Source organism: Pteronotus mesoamericanus, unplaced genomic scaffold (genome assembly GCF_021234165.1).
Source record: "Pteronotus mesoamericanus isolate MK-2021 breed Mesoamerican mustached bat unplaced genomic scaffold, CSHL_Meso_final contig_22, whole genome shotgun sequence".
NCBI classification, from domain to species: domain Eukaryota; kingdom Metazoa; phylum Chordata; class Mammalia; order Chiroptera; family Mormoopidae; genus Pteronotus; species Pteronotus mesoamericanus.
The window spans coordinates 2202298-2216909 of record NW_026555090.1 but is presented as its reverse complement, the minus strand read 5'-3'; the positions used below and the strand labels follow the sequence as shown (position 1 = coordinate 2216909).

The 14612-nt window shown below is 58.2% G+C and overlaps 1 protein-coding gene across 4 annotated transcripts in view; it reads right to left on the bottom strand.

Moving 5' to 3' along the window:
• Window positions 1-1011: 1011 nt before the first annotated feature.
• EPN2 (epsin 2) overlaps window positions 1012-14612 on the bottom strand; it is a 77292-nt gene continuing 63691 nt past the window's right edge. For all 4 annotated transcript variants that reach the window (XM_054571150.1, XM_054571151.1, XM_054571153.1 and 1 more), the window contains 4 exons: window positions 7252-7425; window positions 6585-6671; window positions 4452-4667; window positions 1012-2583 (listed from right to left, as the gene is read on the bottom strand). In XM_054571150.1, the coding sequence (XP_054427125.1) occupies window positions 2285-2583; window positions 4452-4667; window positions 6585-6671; window positions 7252-7425 (776 nt within the window). In that variant the 3' untranslated portion in view covers window positions 1012-2284. The remainder of the gene's footprint in view (window positions 2584-4451; window positions 4668-6584; window positions 6672-7251; window positions 7426-14612) is intronic.

Below are 14612 nucleotides of genomic sequence, written 5' to 3'. Positions count from 1 at the left end.
AAATGATAAATTATATTTATACAGTAAATAAGTATCAATAGTCAACACAAGTTCAAAACCAGCTACCAGCCCCTGGGACTGAGAAAACGGCAGGGTGACACCCCTACCAGAGCGCCCACCAGGAGAGGGCACGATGGCATGTGCACGGCACGGCGTGGCGGCAGCTGGTGGCTTCGCGGTCAGTGCAGAGGGCAACAGGAACGAGGTGCCCAGGGACCAACCTGTGTGGGGGCAGGGCCTCTGGGCCTTGGCCCCCGGCAGCTGCACTGCAGGAGGGGCTCCTAACAGCACAGAAGAACCCCCGCCCCGGGAGGTGGCCAGGCCGCACCCCCTGGGGAAGCACCCTGCCCAAGCCCACCTGCTCCGCCCACCGCAGGCCGGGGGCTGGAGGGGGCTTGGGAGCCCACAGGAGGCTGCAGGGAGCAACGCCGGAGTGGGGAGCAGGACCCCGGGGGCCTAGCAGGCAGGCCTGAGTCAGCGAGGGGCAGACCCCACTCTTAGAACCAGAGAGGGGTGGGGGGCCCTGTGCCCGCCCAGCGGGACCGCCCAGTGGTCAGCTGCCCTTGCGGGTAGAGTTAAGAAATCGGCAGCGCCATGTGAGGCAAACTGCCCAGACACAGGGTTCGGGGGGGATGTCCCTTCCCTGGGGAGAAGCTAGTCTTTCTGGTCCTTAATTCATGACCTAATACTTTTTTTTATAGCAGTGGGTGGGGTGAAGAAAGGAGGACATGGGGGAGGGGCAATATTAGTGCATGTTTGTTAAGTGTCTGTTCTGTGTGAGAATGAGGCCTCTCCTCCTCTCCAAAATCTGAGATGGTGATTTTAAAGTCTGCAGGGTGAGCCTTGGAGTCGGCGGGTGGGCGGGCTGGGGCCAGCCCTGCTCTCTCCCCCATGTCGCCGTGAAACCTGCAGGGAGCAGGGCACAGAGCTGCCTTCGCCCCCCTCCCCCACGCCGCTGCCCCCACACCGCCCGCCGGGGCCATGAGCCGGTTGCACGCAGAGGTGGCCGGTGGCGCGGGCCCCGGACGCCTCTCCCACTCCAGGCCCAGCGCAGCGGAGGGCCGAGCTGATGGAACTGGTGAGTCACATTCACACGTTAGATTTTTTTTCTTTAACTTTCTTGATGCTGGTGTATCAGTAAGAAAAATAGCCTCTTTCTTAGCATCTAGCCAGAAAGGTTGAAAGTCAATTAGTTCGGTAATTCACCAAAAAAGGGAATTAAAGGAAAAGGCAACTGGAGGCTAGAGTTTTTTGTTGTTGTTGTAGTTTTTTTAAATAAACATTATCTTTTAAGTGTAATCAAATTCTCATATTTTTTCCTATAAAGAATTTACTTTAGTTTTTCCATAAGGCATTTTTGTCTCTTCCTATTTAAATTTTCTTACAGAGTTAAAACCATAAATAAGAGAATTTAAACTACTAACATGACATGTGCCAATATCTTCATTCAGCCAGACCTGGTAAATTCTATCAAAACTAGACAGTTAAATAAGAACCACGTTATAAAAATATTAGCCAAAAAAAGACTATTAGATAATTCTGCAAACTCAAATATGAAACTGTACTAAACAAAATATGTGCAAACGTATACAAGCATAGAGCCACGTGGCAGGGTTATGCTCAGATTAGTTTAAAGCTTGCTCTAGTGGGTTTAATTCAAGAGTCGTTCCACGGTGGTGGCGTTCACTTCGAACTCACACACGAGTCAGAGGAAAATAAGCACAACCACTTCCCCCAATGGTCGGCAACTAACGGAGCCGGCACTTGGTTCCCACCACGCCTGGGACTGCCTGGGGTGCCGGCAGGGCGGGGGTCAAGGGCAAAGATGAGGTGGCCATCCCAAGTCCTGGGCCAGCAGTGTCCCCGATACCTTCTGGCTGAGGCTAAAGGCAAGGGCGACACTGGGGACCCTTGCCTCCTTGTCCCCAGGCCGGGGAGCCGGCGGGAGAGCCCCACGGGAGCCAGGACCCTGCAGCTGGAGGAGGTGCTGAGGGTGGCCGGGCTGGGTCGGGGCGCTTTCCTGCGACGCGGGCTGCAGGCTGGGGAGGGGCAAGCAGGCCACCAGGTGCGGGGCACGGGCCGGGCCTGCCCTCTCAGCGAGCCCTCCCCGCTCCAGCCTGATGGCCGGGCGTGAAGACCACCTTTCCATCAGGAAGCTGCACCTGGAAAGCCCCAGCCCCACCCCCACCTCTGGGACGCCACTCCACCAAGGCCAGTCCCTGCCCAGTGGCCTCGGGCCCAGGCGCTCGGGCACCCGCTCCGCGGCGGGCCCCAAGCCTGGGCCCTAGAGAAGGAAAGGGTTGGTGGTACCAGGAGCCTGAGCTGCTGACGGCGGGATGCCCACGCTACCCAGCGTGCTCATGGCGGCGGGGCCCAGCGGCGTCACGGAGGCACTGCTGGGCCCTAGAGCTGGGTGTGAGGCTGTGGAGGTCAGGGACACCATGGCCAGGGGCTCCACACCTGGGCCAGGCGCGAAAGACGTGCCGGTCCCCAGTACTGGGCTCCCCCGCAGCTGGTTCAGCGTCAGCGGCTGGGGCTGGTTCACCTGGAAGGGGTTGACGGGGCCTGATGCCGCAGCTGCACCTGAGGAGGGAGCAGAGGGATGGCGGACAGTCAGGACATCCACTCTCAAGTCCAAGGGCAGCTGTGTCCAGGCCCCTGCTGTGCACACAGCCCGAGGCCGCACCAGCGGACACACGGCAGACAGTCTGCTTGCTAAAGGCCTCCCCACTGTCCGGACGAGATGAAGCCTGGGACTTGGAGAAGCCAGGTGACTTGTCCAAGGTCACAAAGCCCACATGAGGCAGGGCCAGGAATGTGCCAGCTCATGGGGCCCCAGCCCTCCACAGCGCTGGTGCCCAGGGCCCGCAGCAGCTGACAGCTGGCACTGCCCCCTTGTTCCCCTGGCAGAGCTGCAACAAGGTGCCTGGGAGGGGGAAGAGCAGCACTCAGCCTGACAGCAGCAGCCCCACGCTGTGCCCTGAACCCCAAAGGCTGTGAGAAGCCCTGCCGCCATAGAGCAGGGGCGGCTCTGTCTTAGCCAGTATTTCAGGAATTTATCACACGCCAGGAAGCCTCTTCCCTCTTTTAGCAAAAACGTCCACTGATCCTGTGCCCAGGAACACGGGGACGGCTGCGCTGAGTCCCCGGTGCAACCCAGCTCCCGCCCCCAGGGCTGCCCGCAGGTCGCCTCCAGCTGCTCTCTCCTCCTGGCACAGACGGCGCCTGCTGAGGGCGCCGCGCCGTGCGCCAGCCCCTCCTCCAGAGACCACCCCAGGGGAAGGACCCAGCGGAGAGCAGGACAGTGACTTGCTTGAGGCCCCCCAGTAGAGCCAGGGCCCCACGGATGGCAGCAGTCCAGAGCCACCTGGGCGGCCTGGGACATGGCCCTGGAGGTCGAGCAGGGCCACCTAAACTTCCTCCATCTTGACTGCAGCCCCCAGGGACCATGACCTGCTTGCAGGCAGCACAGCTGCCCCGAGACCCTGACCCCATCCCACCCTGCCCCCCAAGCCTGGAGGGACTCCTGACGGACACAGCCTGTGGCGGGCTCTGTGGGCGGGGCAGCCAGAGCCCCGCTGGGGCAGGAACGGACTCCATGCAGCTGAGGAGCCCTGGCGCCCCTCCCCTGTGGGCCGCTGCATCCTCGCCCAGTTCAGGACCGGTTCTGCCCTAGGCCCCCAGGGCCTTGCTGGGAAACCTGGGGGGAAGGCGGGAGGCTTCCTAGAGAAAGAGGGCCGTCTAGGGTGGGTGCAGAACAACAGGGGCCTCCGGCTGGAGCAGGGGAGGGTGCTCCAGGCTGAGGGGTGAGGGAGGTCAGGGGCGCAGCGGTGTCTGAGTGCTCGGGGCTCTCCCCACCGGGGCGGTGGTGCCAAAGCCGAGGCTGGGGGCTCACCCCGTGGAGCCTGTGGGTGGAAAGCCGGGCTTCAGACAGAGCCCATGGGCAGAGAGCGGATTTCCTGGCCCCAGGAAAGACGGACCCCAACAGTGGGGCAGCGAGGGTCTCCGGGCCCCTGGAGGACAGCCCAGCTAAAGGCCCGGCTCCGTCCCGCCTGTGGGGGCATCCGGGGCAGCACGCTCCGCTCTCCCCGCCCCAGCACTGCCCGCCTCCAGGGGGCCTCCCGCTGTGGCTCGCTCGCTCGCTCGCTCACTCACGCGAGGGTCTCCCTGGCAGGGACACCAAGTCAGGGGCAGCTTCTGCTCAGTGATGGCAGCTGAAAGGCGAGGGGCTGCTTTTCATTCTCCCTCGAACTGAACAGCAGTTCTGGGGCTCCTGTCAGAGCCCTGGAGGGCAGGGCGTGCCCCAGCCGCAAGGGGCCGGGTGCAGCGAGTGTGGCGCTCCCCTGAGGGGCACGGCAGGAAGAGCTCCCAGGGGTGGAGGAGAGGGCCCTGCCTCAAACCCATCCCCAGGAGGAGCGGAGCGCAGAGGACGCACTGGGAGGCCCACCTACCTGGCGCCAGGAAAGGGTTGAGAGACGGGGCCGGCGGGGCTGGCCTGGCCACCAGCGAGTCCAGGTTCACCAGGGCTGCGTTGGGACCCAGGAAGGACTCCGGCGTCTTCCGGGCGCTGCTGGGCTTGCTCGAGGTGGTGGTCAGTGGCTGAGACTCAAAGGGGTCAGGGCTGGTGGCTCCGTCCTTTGGGGATGGCAGAGAGGCCACCACCTCAGCTACGAGACAAGGACACACCAGGTGTGGTGGGTGGGGAGGGTGGGACCGGGACAGCACCCGATGCTGCCCACCGACCCCAGGAGCGTCCCAAGCACAACACAGATGGCCCCGGGCCCACAGTTCCCCGAGTGGCTGTGTGCGGCCGGCGGACGTTCCCTGCAGTGTTGTTTGCAACAGCCTCAAGCCGGAGACAGTCAGCCACAGGGCAGGTCGCAGCCAAGCCTCGGGTGCAGGGACGGAGGAGACCGGATGAGGAGCAGGGAGACGGCATCAGCGTCTCAAATGACAAAGCAGGGGCTGCACAGGAAGGATGGCACGGTCCTCCCACTGCAGGAAGGCGGTGCTTTGGGTTGGTCGCTACGCTCGGGTACCTTACATTTTTTTAATGTTTCCATTTTCTAAATTATCTACAGTGAACATGAATTTCTTGATAATTAGAAGAAAGCAAATTATTTTTAAAAATTCAGCCAACAGAGGATGCGCTGAGACCGGTAGGTGGGAAGGCGCTGCTCGGCCAAGACACAGGGCGGCCCTGTGGCCGGCGGTCCCTAACAACGGTCACCCTCTCTGCTCAGCGATCCCACTCTAGGAATCCAGCCTCAGGAAATAATGCAACACGGGAACGCAGACTTCAACACAAAGATGTTCACCACAGCATTATTTACTTCAGCAAAATTTGAAATTAACCTAAAATGTCCTCCCCCAAATTAAAGATTAAATAAATTATTGCTGAGCGATACGGAGATGCTATGTAAATATAAAATATTTTCTAAAGGATTTTTAATGTTATGAGAAAATGTTATCGATTTGTTATTCCATAAAAGGGCAGAGGGTGGGCACGGGATTGAAGTCTGACAGTAGGAGCCCAACTGTACATAAGAGCTCAAAAAAAAGCTGGAAGGAAACAGTGGCTGAGAGTAGGAGGAAGAATCACAGGTTTTCATTTTCTCCCATAAACTTTTCCAGATTTTTGGCAAGGGGAATACCCCTAGAATGGGGGCGGGGGGGGGCCGCAGGATACTTGGCGAGTCCCCAGAAGGCTGTCCACGTGACAAGCCATCACCTCGCCAGGCACCCAGGGCGGGCAAGGAAGGACAGTTCAGTTGCACCGTGGCCTGCAGAGGCCCAGGGAGCCCTGTGGCTCTTTGAACGCAGCCAAGGAAAGACCCTGAAAAGCAGCACATTCTGAGTGGCCTCTGACCCCCTGAGCTGAGAGGGGCCAGGCTGCTCGTACCTTAGACCGGGGCTAGCCAGGCCTGGGGCTGCGGCGGGAGGAGGAGGTGGTGGAAGGTGGGGAGAAGCGGAGGAAAGAGAGAAGAGAAGTTGCTCTGTATGACTAGGAGGTGCAGCCTGGGGCGGACAGAGGCTGCCTGACGCGCCCCCCGCCCCTCGCCCCTCGCCCAGGCCCCTCCCGGCCCAGGGGCACACGGGGAGGAGCTGGGCCGGGAGACCTAACCGCGGGCCTCCTACCCGTGGGCCAGTGGCCGAGTGGGGCCGCACCGCGGTGAGGGCGCGGGGCAGATGCCCTGCCAGTGCCCGCCTCAGGGGCTGTCTGGAAAAGCTGGCACCTCCCGGGGGCGGCAGCCATGGCTCAGACCTGGGGGTGGGGCCCGCGCTGGGCCGGGGAACAGGGAGGCCGCCCGTCTCTGGGGTTGGGGGGCGAGGCCAAGACACACAGGTGAGCCAGAGGGGACCCACAGGGCCGAGCCCGGGCCCAGCCCGGGGAGACGGTGAAAGGAAACTCAGCCGCATGGCTCTTCGCTGCTGCTGTGTGATTCACACCATGCGACATGGCTCCCAAGGCCAAAACGCAAAGAAAGTGCGTGAGGTTGACAGGTTTGGAAAGTTGATTATTATTTCTGCAATAACTGGGCTGGTCAAATGCATAGAACTTTATGAAAACCACCTTTACATACCTGTTTTTTTTGAAGTTCGGAGTTTATCAAATTCAGAAAAGTCATCTTTAATTGTTCCATTCAAATTACTGAAGAGATCGAAGGCCCCTGAGCAAACACAAGAGGCAGTGACTGTGGGCGCCTCACGGCTTCTCCATCTCCCCCACCCCCCCACCCCTGGCCTACCCCCGAGGGTGGGCGGGCCACAGACAGCGGGGCGGATCGCTCCCCCGCCTGCTGGGGGAGCGCCTGAGGGCAGGCGCGGATCGGGCGCAGGGTTCGCTGGTGGGTGGGAACTGGGCCGGGGTGGCAGGGGCACCAGGCCAGGGGCCTTGGCCTCCCAGTGCACAGGCTGGAGAGCTGGCCTGCCCACACCCCCACCAGGCCCCCCTGAAACTGGAGAGGGGGTAACGGTGGAGGAGACACCTCTGAATGGGGTCTGGACGCTGGGAGAGGCCTGGAGGAAGTGACCAGAGGCATGTCCGGAGGGCAGCCTGACCCGGAGGGAAGTGTGGGTGCCCAGAGGCCTGTGAGCCCACCCCACACACTGGCTGTGCAGCATGGGGTTGGGGGTTGAGTGGGGACAGCGCTGTGGGAGAGCGTGGCAAGTGCAGGCAAACTGCGAGGCCCTATGCCAAGGAGCCGCAGGGCCTACGGGGCGCTCGGGCTGGGCAGCCCGGGGCCTCACCAGGGGCGGAGGCGGGCTCGGCGGCAGAGGCAGGCGCCCAGGCATCGGCGGCTCTCTCGGCGTCGGGGCCAGGCTGCTGTGGGGCCGCCCAGGGACCTGAGCTCTTGGAGGCACAGTGCGGGCCGGCTGCGGCGGGAGCTCCCCACGGGTCTGTGGAGGAAGCTGGCTTGGCACCTGCAGGACGGTGGGGTGGGGCTCAGAGACGCCCTCGGGAAGCTCTGTGCATCAGGGGCAAGGAGAGCAAGGACGCTGTGGGCCCCGCGAGCCACGCTAGGATCTGCGCCCATGTCAGAACGGGCACCTGCCCAAGGGCCCCCCATACCAGTTGAAGACGCAGCGGACAGTGGGCGCTGGGGCCTGCCGCCTGGGAAGGGTGCTGGGAGGCCTAGCGGCCAGTCCCAGGGAAGACACAGAGAACGCTCCTGAGAAGCCCCCCTCACTCCTGGCCCCAGCCAGTCCTGGAAGGGGCTCCCTGGACCGAACCAAAGCCCCTCCCAGAGTCCACGGGCTCTGCCCGGGACAGGAGCCCGGGCCCCGCACCCACCGCCGGCCTGGGCATGGCGGAGCCCTCTTCCCACCTGCTCGGAGCGGTTTCTGCTTTGGAAAGGAGGCCGACGGAGCAGGTGAGTGCAGCCCAGAGAGGAGGAAAGACACAGAGAGCTGTGCATGAGCCTCCCAGCTTGAGCACCTGAACATTTTCAAACTGTGAGTGACAAATCCATCTGGTGGTTGCCCCACCACGGTGTTTTTTAAGGATAGATAACACCTAGCAAACTCATGTAAGCCGTCTATCCTGCTGAGTCTTCCATGTTGGGCACATGCAGACACGTGTGTGTGGACATGTGCAGGCACGCAAAGCCTGTAGTGCATCTTCTCCCCTCCAGGGCAGCGTCAAAGGAAACATCTAGAAACCACCACTGCTCTGCAGAGACAGGGAGGCGTCCCCCCGAGGGCAGCCGCATGCCCGCCCAGGAGCTGCCAGGCTTCTCCTGCTCTCCCTCCTGGCTCAACTGCACCTGGCGTGCGGCGCCTGCCTCGGGAGCTCTCTCTGAGGGACACGTGCCGTGCACACTCCCTCGTGGCAGTCTGCTCACTCCGAGTTTCACCTGGGAGTTATGTCTGGGTCAAGGGGCAGCAGAGATGTGTTCATCTGCATGTTGTGTGCTCCATTCTAGGAGAGAGGAGGCCACAGTGGGCAGTCTGCTGGCGGCACCGGTCCAGTTCAGCTTCTGCTCCACCCCAAGCACACACGGGCTCTGACCCCCCACGTGGGGCTAGAAGAGTCTCACGAAGTTGCCACCTCACACCCTGGCGCGGAGGCCCGCCTGGCTGGTGTGCAGGAGCCCAGGGCCCCCGGCGGGCGGGCACTCCCTCCCCGCCTCGCATCCTCGCGGCTGCCCTCGCCTGCTTGCAGGTCCTTCAGGCCTCCCCCCTCGCTCCCAGGGACTGTCCCATGTTACCGCCCGCCTTTGACAGACCTTTCTCTTAAGGATTTGACTGAGGTCTGTCCCTGTTTGAAGTCCTGATTCTTCTCCTTGTGTTGCGAGTACCTTCACCTTCACTCTTAAGGTATGTTTCGACGGACAGCTAAGGGAGTAGAGCCTATCATTTTTTCTGGGTTTGTGATTTGTGCTGCTCCTGACATCCAGAACACCATTCCCTACGCTGAGGCCTCGAAGCTCTTCCTCAGCAACGCCTGAGAGCGCCACAGCCACCCTTTCCTGTTCTCACGTGTGATCCGCTAGTGACGGACTTCTGTGCGTGGCAGAAAGGAAGGGTCCTCTCGTGCTTTCCCGCGCGAGTGACGCACGCACACACACAGTGCCTCCTTCACCAGGAGCCAAGGCCCCACGGGCCCACTCCTGTCTCGCTGGTCTCTCCTGCGACCCACTCTCCCCGTCCCTGTGCCCGCTGGGCCGCCCTCGCAGGCAGCGACACGGTGCTGAGTGATGAGCAGGAGGCAGCGGGTCCTGGCCCTGGCCTTGTTCTTCAGAATATTGGCTGTTCTGGCCCTTTGCTTTTTCAGACATTTTAAAATCATCTAGTCAAGTTAAAAAAAACTAAAACCTTGTTGGGGTTTTGATCAGAAATGCATTGAATCTCAGATCAATTTAAGAAAAATTGTCATCATTATGATAGAAAATATTCCAAATCAAACCCACAGACTATCTTCCAATATACTTAAGCCTTCACGGTCTCACTAAAATTTAATCTTTTAAAATTTTATCCTTTATTTCCATAAAGGATTTATACAACCTTTGTAAGATTTATTCCTAAGGACTGGAGTATGTGTGTGTGTAAGAGATTTTTATTTATTTATTTTTAGAGAGGGGAAAGGAGGGGGAAAGAAACATTAATGTATGGTTGCCTCGCACATGCCCCCTACTGGGGACCTGGCCCACAACCCAGGCATGTGCCCTGACTGGGAACTAAACCAGTGACCCTTCGGTTTGCAGGCTGGCGCTCAATCCACTGAGCCACAGCAACCAGGACAGGACTGGTATATTTTTAAAATTTCATTTTCTATTTATTTATTGTTATACAGAAAAGTTTAATTTTATATACCGACTTTTGTATCCAGAAATCTTGCTACTCTTAATCCTAACATTGATTTTCATCCAAATTATTTATTCTTATGATTCTAAAAACTCTTTAATTCTAACAAACTCATCTGTAGAAATTTTTAAATATTCAGTGTACATGATCATATGACTTGCAAACGATGACAATGTAGTCTTTCCGGTCCTTACACTTCTCCTTTTGTTCTCCTGTCTCATTGTATGGCCAGGACCATCAGTCCCAATGTGGAGCTGGACGCAGTGTGTCCTTACTCTTACAGGGTCAACTTTCAACATTTGACTATGAAATGGTACCATTTACAACAACAGGTTTTTTCCCTTTTAGGAGACCTTTATCAGATTATGGAAGTTCACCATTATTCCAAGTTTGCTAAGGAATGTTACCAACCTGATCCTGACCCTATTAAGATGATCACATTATTTTTCTCTTTGGGTCTGTTAAAGTGGTGCATTAATACATTTTTCTAAGAACCTGGTCCTTGAAAACCAAGTTTTTCATGTGTACCCTATCACATTTATATTTTTCTCATTTTGGTTTTGCTGCTGCTTCTTTGCTTAAGGTTTTCGCATCTATATTCCTAAGTGGGACTGGCCTCACATGTCGATTCTCACACGTCTTCTGTCTGGTTCTGGTGTGAAGGTCTGTCAGCCTCATTGACGGAGCAGGAAGGCTCCCTACTTCCCTGTCCTCTGAGGGAGTCTGTATACAAGTGGCATTGTTTCTTGAATGGCCTTAGAACTTGCTAGTAAAGCCCTTTGGGTAAGGGGTGAGGGGAATTTTTAAGAAACTGATTTAATTTCTTTATTGATGATAGGACTATCCCTACTTACGGGTTTTCTGTTGTCCTTCAGTCAGCTTTGCTAAGTGGTCTTTTTAAATTTAACCAATTTGTCTAGATTTTAGATTTGAAAGCACAGAGTTCATCAAAGGACCTCTATTCTATTTTGAATCTTGGCTGTATCTACAGTTAACATTCTTTGTTTCATTCCTAACACTGTGCCTTTCCTGTTTTTTTAAAATTAATCTTGTTAAATATTTGCCTATTTTATTACTCTTTTCAATTACAAACTTGTCTTTGTGGATATTATTAGTTTGTGTTCTAATTCATTTCTGTTCTTATCCTTATTTCATTCCTTCTGCTATTCGGGCTATTCTAACCCTAATGTTACCTCATTAATCTCGTGCCTTTCTTCTTGACTAATGCAAATACTTTAAGCGAGAAATTTCTCTTACTATTGCTTCAGTTGTCCCACAAATTCTGATATATAAATTTTTACATTGTTATTTGGTTCCAAATATTTCTGATTTTCATAATATCTTCTTCGACTCAAGAATTTAGAAGTGTTTTTACAAAATGTCAAGTGTGCGAGTTTTTGTAGTTTTCTTTTTGTTACTGACTTGACTTGAGTGTACTGTTGTTAGAACATACATTCTTTGCGACCTCGTCTCCAGACCATTGTGGAGGCTAGTGTTTTTGCCTAGCACACGATCAGTTTCTCGTTGGTATTCTGCATGTAACTGAAAAGAATGTGTATTTTCCAACTGTTGGGAACAGCAAGTTCACAGGCTCACAAACATGCTGACCCCGTTTTCTTATATTCTTATTACTTTAAATATATGCTTTCTGATGTTTCTCCTCCTTCCTGAGGCTCTGCGTCTCCAGCTGGCTGTTTGTCCCGTCAGCCCTTTGGCGACAGAATCTCCTTGTGTTCTGTTACCTGGAACTGTTGCTATTTGCCTGCACTGTGAAGAATACTTCCACTGAATACTAGGTTCGAGAGGGTGACAGTTATTGGGAGAAAGATGATCCCTCTGGAACTGAATCCTCCGCTGGCAGAGCTCCCCTTCCGCGTCCTCGTGGCCCCACCCCACTGTCCCCTGGCATCTGACGCGACCTCCGAGCAGGCAGCTGCCAGTCCGACGGCCAACCTTCGCCGCGCAGCATCTGTTCCCTGTGGGCTTACTGAAGGTGGTCTCCTTCTTTAGTTTTCTGATGCTGTGTGTAGGTGGGGATTTCTTTTCTCATCCTGCTTATGACTTATGAAGCTTCCTGGACCTGAGAAGCAGCACCTTGACACAACTCTTGAAAAGCCTCCGTCGTTATTATCTTTTCAAATATTAACTTTTCTGGAACTCCAAGCAGATGTGCGTTAGATGCCGTCCGCCTGCCTTCGCACCTCCCCGCCACGCCGGCCCCCGCGACCCCCACACACATGACGGGCACTCCCGCCGTCTTCTCCCCTCCTCCCTTCTCGCCTCCCCAGACTCCTCCACTCGGCTTTCTGCTGGAGCGCTTGCCCGGCAGCGCCAAAACAACTTTTTGCCCAGAGTTTACCTTGGACTGTGGACCCCTTCGGGGCAAAACCTATCTCCCCCCTCCGCCAGGCAGCCTTGGGGAAGGCCAGGGGACGCCCGCGCCACTGGACTCATCTCCTGGGCCCCATTCCCATACAGGCGCCCTGTAACAGCCCTAGTGGCAGGGTGCGGGGACAGACGTGCAGGTCGGAGGCTCCCTGGCTCTCGGAAAGACCAACTCTCTGCTGAACGGCTCTACCACACCGACTTCATCAGCTCTGTCTCTGACATGCTGACTGTGGTAGCTGCTGCCTTCCGCCTCCGGGGCGGCGAGCTGGCGGCGTGCTGGGCGCAGCTCCGCGCAGCAGGGAGGCTGGTGCCGGCGCTGCTTCCCAGCTGGCCAAGCGGCTTCCACGCCCAGGTGTACCAGGCCTGTGAGCTCTGTTCCTGCCGCCCCAGACATGCACCCCTGTCACTTACTCACAACCTGTCAGCTGCTGCTGCCCCCATAACCCCCCAGAGGCCTCTGGGAACACTTGTCTCTTTCCTGAAGCTCCTCTCCTGGTCTCCCCAGCATCTCATGCAGACCCACCTCCCTGTGACCAAGCCCAGGACCCACCTCTGCTGGATGGGCAAAGGGCAGATCAGGACACTGAACCTGGTCCCAGCTGGAGCTGCACAGCAGGGACGGGCCCTCATTCTGCCCCCAACACGGCACCTCACCGGGCCTTGGTTCTCCACCTCAGCTGGAGAAAGCGACGCGGGGGAAACGACGTCAGGGAGAACAGGGCTGCGAGTCAGAAGAGCCGCCCAGGAGGCAGCGGAGAGGACGCGGGGTTTCGCACAGAGGAAGGCCCCGCACCGGGCTGCTTCTGGCTCCCGGTGGGCCAGAGGGACTCCCACACCTGCCTCAGCCTCCGCCGCGCTCACCAGCAGCCACAAGAACAGAACAAGCGCATGTCAAGAGGACCCTGCTACGTGGTCCCCATCCCCTGAGCTCGTCTGTGCCCAGAGGACACAGACCAAGAGTCTCACACTCGTCCCGCCGTCCTGACCACACCGGGCACCTCACACTTGCACACAGAGAGCTGCTGTCCCTTCCTCCTCCTGGCCTTCCTCAGGAGACACTCCCCCTCCCTGAAGGACACGCCGATTTTCCTGAGGATCATCCCCTCACCAGTCCCAGTCTGAGTGGGTTTCACCACCAAAGTCGATCTGCACAGCCCCCCAGTCCCAGGCTCCCACCCCCACATCCTACAAAGCACAGGCACCACAGAGAAGCCCTCCCGCCCCCTGGGCTATGAACTAGGAGCAGGAGGGGACAACCTGGACAGTAGGGCCCAGGCCTCGGAGGCAGCAGGGGAGAAGGGCCCACTGCAGGGGGGCAGTGCAGGAGGGCCTGTGTCGTAGCGGCAGCCTCTGATGCCGCGCCACGGGGGCCTGAAGGCAGAGCTACCTGTCTCCGCTGGAGCTGGTCACAGCACAGCGTCCGGCCTGGGCCGCACCCTGGCACAGTCTGCGCGCGCACTTGCGTGTGCGTGTGTGTGCGCGCGCGAACACAGGGTCCCCACCCTGCAGCCTCCAAGTCTCCCTGTCACAGTCACCCGCCCTCAACCCCGCCCAGAGTCCCTCACAAGGCACTCACCCTGCTCTCGCTCGTGGGAGAATCTATCCGTGTCTCCAGCCAGAGCTCCCTGCGCCTGGCACCCAGTCGGGCTCCGAGACAGACAGGGGCCGATGGGGACGGACGGGGGCCAGGTGAGTAAGACACAGACCTCGGGGCACAGCTTCTCTCCCTCCCTCCGTGCGGCGCGTTTGAACACCAGAGCGCGAGGACCACCTCTCCAGGTTCCAGGTAAACGGCTGTTTCAGGTGCTAGAGACACCCCCGGAGGGGAGCCGCCCCCAAACCCGGGCAGTCCCTGGACGCGCTCCAATGCCTCGGCCTCAGTGGGGCTTCGTGCACCCGCACCTCAGGGCCCCGGGCAGTGGTCTCCACGGCAGCTGTCCCGGGAATCCAGGGGTTTAGGAAAACACTGATGCCGTCCCCTCCCCACCGCGCCCGCCCCCGCCGATTCTGGGGAGAGCCTAGGTGTTGGGAGTCTTGGATGCTCCCTGAGTGCCTGGAACAGGCAGCCCGAATGCGCGAGCACCCCGAGCCCTTGGGGCCCTCCCGAGGCAGGAGGCCCACTGCCCGATGGCCCGGCTCGGACGCACAGGCCTGAACGGACGGCCAGCCAGCGGGGCAAGCCCTGCCTCCCACAGACAAGGGGTCCTTGGAGTCACCTCTCTCTGAGCCACGTGGGGAGCCCTTCCTCTAAGGGACAAAACACAGACAGAAGCGACTACACCTGGCATGGGAGCCACGGGAGGCGGGGACCACGGAGGCGGGAATGGCACCGAGGAAAGGAGGACCACGTCTCCCTGAGCAGGAGCATCTGAGCCAAGCTTTCGAGAATAAATAGGAGTTTGCTAAGCAGACAATGG